We start from the raw sequence: 10625 nt of genomic DNA, 5'->3' as shown, positions 1-10625 counted from the left end.
CTTAACTGATCTTAGTGGGACTTAGGTAGCACACAGATGGCAGCGTTTCCTAGCATTTCTAAACCATCCCTGGCTGTAAAGGTGTAAACCTTCTTAAACCCCCTGTCCATCACATTGACACAGAGGGGAGTAACATTACAGGCTGGCAAAGGGCCCTGTCATGTGACATAGCAGGGAAACCCCTCAATTAGTATTCAAGATTACTCCAAGCTGAAAGCAGGTGCCCCAGGTTGTGACGTTTCTCTCAAACCAAGATCTGGTTTTACAATCAGGAACTAAAGATTCTTGAAAAAGCTGTTCAAGACAGAGGAGTGGGATCTCAGTGATTGATTATAGTTTTCATTACTTAATGACACTGTCCAGAAGGTTATTTAGATTTAGGTGAAAAGTTCAAAAGTAAATACAGTAAGAGCCTGTTTGAAAATCTGCAAGGGTTATACAGCATGAGCTTTATAGTGGTGGACATATGTGTGTGCTGATGCTTGCTTGCTGCTCTTATATATGCATATAGGTCACTTAACCACAATTGTGTGTGTGTGTGTATAAGCTGACACACAGTGTTGGCAAGCAGTGAAATGCTATCCCTTAATGGGTTAGTAACAGACACTGAAAATAACCTGCCAGGCCACAGCCCCTCTGAAGGGTGACCCTCACACACTGGTTTCTATGGAACGACAGCAAGCAAACACACAGTCAATAAAAAGTCTGAATAGGCTGTGTCTTTAGCAGCAGCTCAATAAAAAGTTTCATGGGGTGTTGTACTTAAATGCTGCTCTGTCTAACTGAGTGGAGGATATGACGCTGACATCTGAGCTGATGGCAAATTATCTTGATGCAGTTCAAATTTGTAAGGTTTTAGGTCTTAGCTTCCCATCATAATTCTTAAAATATTGCACCAGAGTTAAATATAATGCAGTATTTTTTTGGATGGTGCACTGTTACCTAATGATGTATGGAGAGCCTGATTGCCAGTGAACATGTTTCTGTGTCCCCGTTGACAATGTTCCCTCGTGTATGATGGGAACATGACTCAGCCAGTCTGCAGACAAATGGAGGACCATTTAAGTCTGCACCAAGTACAACTAAAGACCAGCAAGCAGAATGCACAGACTCAAATACACATTCTTGTATATAGATAGATTCAAAGCAATAAATTAAAAACAGCATTTGCTTTGTTGTGTCAGCACGTACTGTAAAAAAAAAAAAAAAATTCAGCTGTTCTTTTAAGAACCAATTTATACACAGGATAAGTCAATAACCAACATGTAACCATGTTGCACAATAAGAAAGGATAGACTGTAAAGAAAAAAGAAAGAAAGGTCTTTCAATTGTGCAAGTAACAGCAGTACGTTGTGCATCATGCAGCTGATCAGTGATGCGGTCTTAAATAGAAAGACTCACTACAGGGATGCACGCCACAAATGATCCGTTGGGATGATAACAGGATTACCATGGCAACCGCCACCTGCTGATTAAGTACAGCAGTGAATGTATGCTCCATAAGGGTCAAGAGGGTAACAGGATGAAGACATTGGCCGAAGTAATGGTAAGACATGTCTCAAACAGTCTCAAACAGTCTGTACTGCATTTTTATCATACATTCGTTGTTTTCGAACAAATGGAAGACGGGTTTCAGATAAGTGAACGTGCATGTGAGCAGCCACCTGCAGGTTACACATGTGTCAACATGAGCCCATTGTAGGTGGACAATCTCCCCGAAACCATTTCCAGTCATAGTTGTGCTTAGCAGGTCACTGCATCCCCACCAGGCACTTGTATTCAAAGGCAGCATTGTCACATATCCTCACATCAGCATAGCTGCCTTTGAATCCCTTTTCTTTATCAAACAATTGTACATCATGAAATTAAATCTAAACCAACATTGAAGAAAACACAGTCATTTGTCTTTACAGCGCTTTCACTCATCTGAGACATCACTTCTTTTTATTCTACCTCTGGAACTGTGAGTTTAAAGCAAGACTTTTATAAAATGCTACACAAAACATGCTTTGTTGGGGGTTGCAGGAATAATTCTCAAAGTCATGGAACGAGCCAACAAAACTGGAATAATGTTGGCCCAGATAATGTCATTTCAGTAATACTGTTCTTCTTAGCAACATTTCAGCAACCATGATAGACTACCGGGCTTCGCCGAGGGAGCTTGTCCATGGGCTGTCACAACTGTTCTCATCATCAAGTGCACTCTGTTTGAAGCCTCTGGGTCACGGAGGAATGTATTTTCTATAAAGTGCAGCTACATCAGCTGTATAATCTAACACTTTCAGTTTTACACAACAGACAGACCTCATGGATTTAACACAGCCGTACATGTAATTCCCTGTGTATTTAATTGTTACAGAGAAGTCATCTGCAGCTGCCAGGCAAAGTGATAGGCTGTGTATAAATGTCTGGGAAATTAAAACATTAACACATTTAGCTGACATCAAACAAGTGAAGCCATCTGCAGAAAGAGCTTTTTCTATTACGTAGGTGTCTGAACAGCTGCTTGTTGTGCAAGTGTGACTGCCTCTTGTCATCTCTGGGGTTCTCAGCTCAGTTCCACCTCAGGTGTCTTAGACATGACACCTCTGCGTGTCAGCTGAGCTTTCCTTTGATTCACATTAAAGTCAGCCTGGCTTAACATGCCGCTAAGTTGTGGCAGAGACTGAGCTGCGTGAAGGAATGCAGTCAGTTTGAAATGGTTTCCCATTTGTATAGTTAGAGGCCAATAAATCATGGCAAAGGCGAGGTGAAGAACATGCAGCTAAGCATTCGCCAAAGGTGGCAGACTAGATGATAGATCAGGGTGGGTTGGGTCTGTTGGAAACACAGACAAGTGGTAGAGAGCCATGGTCAAATAACTTGTATGGTAAAGAGCCTTTCGAAGTCCAAATGTCTGTCTTTGGGTCGTAACACTCGAAGCAGTCTGAGTCCTCAATGACATCGTGGCTGTTGAGGATGCGTCCACCAGTGACATAAAGCTTGTTGTTGATGACCGTAGCGCTGTGATGCATCCTTCGCTCCTTTAGATTCTCACATTTGACAAATTTGTTGGCTTTGGTGTCGTAGGCTATCATTCGCCTGGTGTACCCTGGAAATTAAAATGTTCAGGCTGGTGATATATTTCTTATTGTCAACAAATAACATGAAAAGCTATAAAAACTATTAAAAACACATCAGTGAGGGTGTCATCATTACATTTAATATTGGCACTTCAGTTAATTTCAGTTAAACCCCCCCACACACTGTAGTGCTACTGGAAATACTCACTAGAGAACAAAATATGTATTAATTCACTGCTGAAAATAGTCCCCCAACAAATGCACCATTTACTCTTCTTTGAGTAATGTTTGCAAAAAAAAATGGTGATTAACTGTTTTAGGAAATTATTTAGACTTTTAAAAAAATAAAACCATATATCCATCATCAGTATTTTATGATTTGATTGCATTTATATCTTTATGTCTGCCGTAAAAAGCAATGGGCTCTGGGCTGAAAGCTACAAAGGAAGGAAGTCAGAGTGTATCAAGAGACAGACTAACACATTGTTGGTTTGCTAGGAATTGTTAACAATTAGAAAGATAATCCCAGCCTTGGCCTTTGATGATGCAAGTCCTACATGATTTAAAAAAATCAGTAAAATCAACACGTACTTTAAAGATGTTAATGGCTATATCTCTATCATGAAACTATTTAAACGCTAGGGACGACGACTTCTGAGCTCACCTCCTATGATGTAGATCTTGTCCTCTATGACCGCAGCAGGGGCACAAACATTTTTAACTGTCCTCGTCTCTAGCCTGGACCACAAGTTGCGAGAGATGTGATACACCTGTTAACACATGACAAACATCAACAGTCACTCTGTTTTTTCAAGAGTGTCAGAAGTTGTGATTCACTATATGCCTTTGTGACGTCCAAGAGTTTCTAAAGAACTTTTGCTTTTAAACTTTCTGTTCACAAACTGACAATAAAATCTGTTTAAGACCATGCCTGTATTTGAATGGCAACTATTACTGGCACTTAAGTGTTGCTCCTTGGACCCTAAAAAGAATGGTCTCTACCTGAATCAGCCTAACAGGGTTCTGCATGGCATCCTCCCCTCCGAAAACATAAATCCTCTGATCACTGGCTGCAACAGCTGGATGCAGCACCGCTGTTGGCATCGGTGCCATAGCCTCCCATTGATTGAACATACTGTTATACCTCTCTACTGACTGAGAGATTCTCTTATCTACCCCAATGCCTCCTAGCACAAAAATAAAGTGCAGATAGGACACACTCTGGTGGGCGTATCGTGGCTCCAACATGGGCTCAGCAGTCCTCCACTGGTTGGTTTTAAGGGAGAGTGTGTAGACTGTGGCACTGACTGAGCTGTCGCCTGATGTCATACAGAGGCTGAGTCCGCCAAGCACATAGAGGATGCTGTGAATACACACATACGCAGCTTTGTAGAGCCGCAGAGGGAGCTTGGCCAACCATTGCCAACGATGAGTCCTTTCATCGTATAGTAAGGCTTCTCGAGAAGTTTGTTCATTGTTTTTACGTCCTCCAACCACCACCAGTGTTTCTCTGCAGGTGTAACGTCGTGGAGTGGTCCAAAGTGGCTTGAGCTCACGACTACACTTAGCACTGACTGTAAGCATGAGGCGACGCACTGACTCGATTATCTCAGTACAGAGTGTGGAGGACTGCACCAGCGGGTCATTGGCAATGAACTGGAAGAGGTAAGTTGGATGGATGTAGCGAAGACGGACTTTCTTGAAGAGATCATGGATTGCACCACGTCGTGAGAACGGGTCATGGTGGATCCATGCCAGGAGGGTCTCAAACACTTGCTCCTCCTCAGCACAAAGTCGGTCATCCTCTAGGTAACACATGAGCTCAGGAAGAGACAACTCACAAAAGTCCTCTGTTGCAGCCACATCAGAGAAAAACCTAACAGCCATCTCCTTTGCTCTCTCCCTCAAACTCTCACAGTGAAGGATCTCAGAGAGCCGGATCATGCTGAGACAGTTTTCTGGACTCAGCTGCTCCTGTAAAAACAAAGAACAGGCCTCAAAGAGACCTCCATAGTGAAGCATGGATGCTGCCTGCATGAGTGGGAGCACAATCTCCATTGTGATAGTGATGCAGCCTGTGTAGACATAGTCCACAATGCCGCTGATGACATCTGAAGAGATTCCTTTCAGATTCACGCGGGCCTGACTGCTCTCCAGAAAGTTGCTGCAGAACATGGCACGGAAGTACGGGCTGCTGGACACCAAGACGTTCCTGTGACAGGGGATCTCCTGATGCTCGGTGCAGAGCAGGACGTCTGTCAGGATACGCTCCTGCCGGAGGATGTTGAGCTGGGCGAGCAGGTGGGAGGGAAGTTCTGAGTCTTTGAAAGAGAAAACTTCTCGTGGTCTACAGGCCATTCTGTGTAAAGCAGAAAAAGAGAAGGGTAAAAAAGAGGAGGAATCAGTCCACGACCATAGTGTCACATTTGTGTTGTCCACGGGAATGAGACAGTTGACAAAAACATGGTACTGATGACAATCTGTCCTATTAAAATATGGTGATGATCTGCGCAGAAAGTTGACTTGAATGTTGTTATAAAGAAAAAAGTTTTATAAGTATTGCTGAAGTTGAACTGATCAACCTGCATTTAAGGACTAGTTTGATATTTTTGGGAAATATTTGCTGTTTGTGAGTGAGATGAGAAGATCAATTCCCCTCTTATATCTGTAATTTAAACATGAAGCTACAGTTTGGACACAGCTTAGCTTAGCATTAAGACTTGAAAAAGTAATAAATAAAGGCAATAAATCCACTTACCAGTGCTTCTAAAACACGCTAAACTCACTAAATGTATCTAATTTGTTTAATTCATACAAAAAACAAAGTGTAAAAACAAGTTGTGGTTTTACATGGGGTTATGTCCCAGACTACTTCTTGAGGTGGCAGATTGACTGGAGTCTCACTGTGAGGATGCAAAGCAAACTACTCTGTGAAGATCCAAAAGTAGATAGTGATGCTTCTACAAAAATACTTGCATCCACCAATAACCCACCTAATGCCTAATCTACCAAAATGCTACATTGCTTTTACCTTGTGCTGGCATGTTTTTAGTCCATTGTAAATTCAGTTGCAATCGCTGGTGTTTCATCCATGCAGGTACGTTATTTCAGTTTGATGTATAATGCATTATGCTTTCAAGGCATGTAGACATTATAGTTCTGACTGATTAGTTGATTAGTTGAATACGTTAACTATTAAAGCAATTTATATCTACAACACAACATGTACTGTAGAATTAGATGATTAAACAGGCTGACACAGTTTCACTGTTTCACTGTTTGTTTAACTTTTTATCTGGCTTTTTCACCTTTGCCCTCAAATGGACCATGTGGATCCCTGTGTGAGTAAACCCTTTCATTTATTAGCTTGCACTTAAACTCTTAAAACTCCTGCAGTGCAGCTGTCCTCAATGTGAATTACTGACTCACAGATTTCTATTTTAAACTGCTTCTAAATTATCTTGATGCATCCATGTAGCATTAGACCACATCTCTGTAACGAAGCTGCCCATCGCTGCTAACACTCTCAGAGCTGTGTCAACACACCATCTGTATTTTGTCTCTCTATCACTTTGACTTTCTCTCACTGGGCCTTTCTCTCTTTGTGTGTTTCTGTAGCTATTTTCTATACATTCCTTTTTTTTTTTTTTTTAACATATCTCTTCTCTCAGCCTCAGCCTGTCTCTCCCTGGTTAAAGGGTTTGTGATGATCCTGCTGCTTAAAGAGCAGGAATTTCACTGGGCTATTAGCAACACTAAGTCTTCTAATCACTCCCACGACAGCCACTGATTTACTCCCACTTACCGGCCCAGCCTGTCTGATATATTTGGACCTCTAATCATTATTGAATACTATGAAATGCCAATGGCTGTGAGTGACATTTTTCTACAATTGGTTTTCTCTCAGATCTTAAACGAGAACAGCGACTTGAGACATAATTACTTTTGAATCATTTGGATACTGCATAGTAACTCATCAAAAAAATGTATTGTACATTATTCAAGTACAATTCAACCAGTGTGATTTTTTAAAATACTTTTTAGTATCAGATTATCCTTTATTTAATTTTTGGAAAACTGTCACAGTGTTAATTATCATTAAGTAAAAACATCCTAAACACATCCCACAGTGGAAGTGTCTGACTCCAATCTACATATGTATATTTATTTATTACTTGTTGCTATCATTAAAAAAATTAAAGAATACTGTCATTATGCAAAAAAAACTTGACCTAAGTTAACTAAAGCATTACATAATAAGATTTGGGTCAAACTCATGAGTTGGCGTTCCCTACTGAGTCTGCTGTCAGTTCATCAGCAACATCTGTGACTGAGTGAATCCTTACCTCCTGCCCTCTGAAAATCAGTAAGATGCAAAATATCGTGTCAGTCTGGTCTGAAAAAGTATCACTACCAACCAAAAAAGAGCCAAAATATAGTCCAGAGAAAACGTGGGTGGTGTAGTCAGGGAGAGAGAAGGAGCATGACACAGAGAAACGACAAGGCTCTCCAGTTAGGCGCTGGTGAGCTCGCCATGAGGCCACTGTGTACATTCCTGCAGCTAAGAATAGTATCCTGGGCCACTGCAACTCCAGCCAGGCCTCTCATGTGACACAGAGCTGTTTGGTACCCAGTTGCCGACTTAACAGCTCTGCCAGGGTCCAGTGGAGAGAGTGTTTACAATAGCCAGGGGAGGGAGAATCATCACAGGGTCCCGAGTCAGCCATCGAGCCCACCCAGGCTGGTGTTTAATCAAAATGTCCCTGAGCTGCTAACCCTTGTCCATCTTCCTGTACTGTTTAAGTCCTCCCCTCCTCCTCCTCCTCCTCCTCCCTTTATGTGTGTAACCCAGGATGAAGGTAAATATAGAGCAGCGCTGATGGGCCAGCTTGATCAGGACAAACAGCTGTAAGATCTGACAACAGTTTACCTCAAGGTGTGGTGGTGTTTTTGTGTGTTGGTACATGAGTGTGCAAAACTGGGGATGACCACTATTACTACTACGACTCGTCACCTGTGTGAGGTGTCAATTAGTTGTGTTTTAATAGTAATGTGTGTGTCATGTTTCCAAATAACACCCATTACACTAAATCCTGCATATAGTGGAGATAAACTGTTTGTCCTAAAAAAAAAAACAACTTGTTTCTGAGTGTCCACATTTTAAGGTTTGTGATATTATTAACTATACTCCATTAAAAAAATAGCACTCCAATAAACGTGACATATTACAGTATAGAGACTCTTTGGCTGATTAAGTGTAATGGGTCATTAGGGGTCATAAGATTGCTTCAAAAGCTCCTTCTTACCATGTGATTTTTGCTTGTAAGTTAACTAAAGCATTACATAATCAGATTTGTAATCCTTTAGATTTTTGTGCTATTTCATTTGATGACTGGTGGTAACAATGTTTTTCACCAGCTGAATGCTTTTAATGCGAACACAGTGCTTTGCTTAATTGCTTAAAAATACTGACCATAGATTGTTCAAAAACAGGGTTTGGTCTCATGAAGAACTTATTTATAGATTTAAAGATTATAACTTTAAACTCTTGTTTTTAAAAGAACAGAACAGATACGTCAGTGCAGTGAGAATATTTCTGCTTGTTGCCGAGGTAATTCAATTTGATTAAAGTATTTTCTAAAATCAGGTTTTATTTTTCTTCATTATAACCATGCCAACATGCCTACTTCTTTCTTCTTTCAAGACACAGATACTAGTCTTGAAACAAATAGCTTCCTATTGGCAAAGTGAATTTCTTGTTATAGCTTTTCTTTTTTTTTTTACATATATTTTTTAGGATTTAATTGTAGTAAAAAAGCCTTGAGATAATAGAGATGTTTAACAGTATATGTTAATAAAATTACATCTATTTTTTCCAAGTTTGCTTTTTTGTCAAATACTGGATTCCTTCACCTTGTCAGGCCTCTAAAAATCAATCAATCTGAGAGGAGAAACTGCTCAGCTTATATCCATATCGTAGCCTCAACCTCTGATGAGGAATTGCAAGCGGACGTCACATAATTTTAAGGGGTCATAACCTTTTATGTCATAACCTCATGCTTCCACTCATATTTTCCAGAGAGAGATATAGTCCTGAGGCATTTAAGCCTCCTTTTCTCCACCGCACATATCTCTAAGTTGTCATTTCTTAAGGGCTGCCCCTCTCTAACTTGCAGCTCCCGAGGCAGTGAGATGAATTATTGTCATGTTTGTTTAGTGGCATATGACAAGGAACTGGAGTTACATGTGGACGGATTGGATGACATAGCTACAAGAAAGTGAGCTGTCAGCAACTCAAACATCATGACATGTGAGCACACGCAGCTTTGGTGGACTTTGAAACACAGTGAAATCCTACACTCTGTTATTAGTTACCAAGTGACAGCTTCATGCTTGGAGCTCATAGGGTGCACTGCAGACTCCTTCAGGGATCAAGCTGAAAATCTGACAACGGACAGTTTTTTAAAAAATTAAAAATAAAAAATGCACGTGGAGGTGCAAAGTGGAGATTATGATTTTCCGCTTTTACTTCCCTTACTGGCTTAAAATCCTACAGTCTTGATTCACTGATTTAGCTGCCGCTGAATAATAATGGCGTTGGGACTTTTATCTAAATCCACCCAGAGAGCTCAGGCCCAGAAGTGTGCAGAAGAAAATCAGGATTTTCACATTAAAATGAATTTTTGGAGGCAATTTATAAAAGCCAAATGAAAATATTAATATATGTTTTGTAAAATATTTGATGCTTCCATACACTTCTACACTTTTTGTGTTTTTTTTTCTTGATGCTTTTATGTTTTGAATGATATGTTGTAAGTGAAGAAATTATGTTAAACTTGAAACATGACCTTGAAACCAAGACAAGATGGTTGTCTGTGAACTCCAGGCTCTGGATAAAATGGATAGATGGATGGATAGTTGTGATCTATTTTTAAAGATTTAGGTCTTAGGAATGAGCAGTAAGAGCCATACACCAGTTGTAGTTGACTGTGGACAGACTAACACACTTTTGGCTTCAGTCATTTAAAAAGATTTGTTCATAGTAAGATAAATATAGAATAATACCAGAGTTATTGTTTAACAGGGGCCCAGCAGCTCACTTTTAGCAACTGGCAAGGGGCCCCATACCTAGAGACCTCCAGGGACCCCAAAAGCCAGATTTACTCCATATCAATATAATTTCATCTCTTTAAAACTTTAACTGTTTTAGTTTATATTTTGCTAATTTGTTTGCTCCTCCATTGCAGCTCTGTTATTTTACAGGTGAGATGCTGTAGTGCACATGGCTGTCTGTGTTTTTCAACTCACTCACACAATATGACTCACATCTAAACTTTCCTCACTGCTTCCACCACAGTTTGCATTCTTTATCCCCTTTATCCCCATTTCTCCATCTCTTAATACTCTAACTGCTTCTTCATATAAATTCAAGCCGGCACAGTTTGGCTTCATCTTATGCAGAAGGCAGAAATCCCACTGCGATCATCAGTATTGTCACTGGTTGGTTCCTGGGTGTTTGGGGAAGTAGTGAAACTGCAGTGTACAGTGTAGTGGAGTGGGGGT

At 40.5% G+C, this 10625-nt stretch overlaps 1 protein-coding gene across 2 annotated transcripts; it reads right to left on the bottom strand.

The window, feature by feature from the left end:
- Positions 1 to 2665: 2665 nt before the first annotated feature.
- On the bottom strand, positions 2666 to 7541 carry klhl38a (kelch-like family member 38a). 2 transcript variants are annotated; one of them, XM_071499975.1, is made up of 4 exons: positions 7409 to 7541; positions 4065 to 5421; positions 3727 to 3832; positions 2666 to 3091 (listed from the first exon to the last, which is right to left on the bottom strand). In XM_071499975.1, exons 2-4 carry the CDS (start codon positions 5418 to 5420, stop codon positions 2802 to 2804), a joined length of 1752 nt encoding a protein of 583 aa, XP_071356076.1. In that variant the 5' UTR covers position 5421; positions 7409 to 7541; the 3' UTR covers positions 2666 to 2801. The 2 variants fall into 2 exon arrangements, with proteins under 2 accessions (XP_071356076.1, XP_071356077.1); XM_071499976.1 differs by lacking the exon at positions 7409 to 7541 and having other exon boundaries at positions 4065 to 5592.
- Positions 7542 to 10625: the final 3084 nt, after the last annotated feature.

The sequence above is a fragment of the Trachinotus anak genome, unplaced genomic scaffold (genome assembly GCF_046630095.1).
Source record: "Trachinotus anak isolate AG129_WGS33_773 ecotype Australia unplaced genomic scaffold, CSIRO_AGI_Tana_v1 ptg000016l, whole genome shotgun sequence".
Lineage (NCBI taxonomy): Eukaryota > Metazoa > Chordata > Actinopteri > Carangiformes > Carangidae > Trachinotus > Trachinotus anak.
This window is presented reverse-complemented; position numbering and strand designations above follow the sequence as displayed.

What these genes read in the sequence shown, in the direction of transcription:
- klhl38a (XM_071499975.1), bottom strand. Translation starts at nt 5,420, where the DNA reads ATGGCCTGTAGACCACGAGAAGTTTTCTCTTTCAAAGACTCAGAACTT. An exon ending in ACCCTGTTAGGCTGATTCAG is followed by an intron (nt 3,833 to 4,064) that starts GTAGAGACCATT and finishes ATGTGTTAACAG; the next exon opens with GTGTATCACATCTCTCGCAA. An exon ending in CAAGATCTACATCATAGGAG is followed by an intron (nt 3,092 to 3,726) that starts GTGAGCTCAGAA and finishes TTTAATTTCCAG; the next exon opens with GGTACACCAGGCGAATGATA.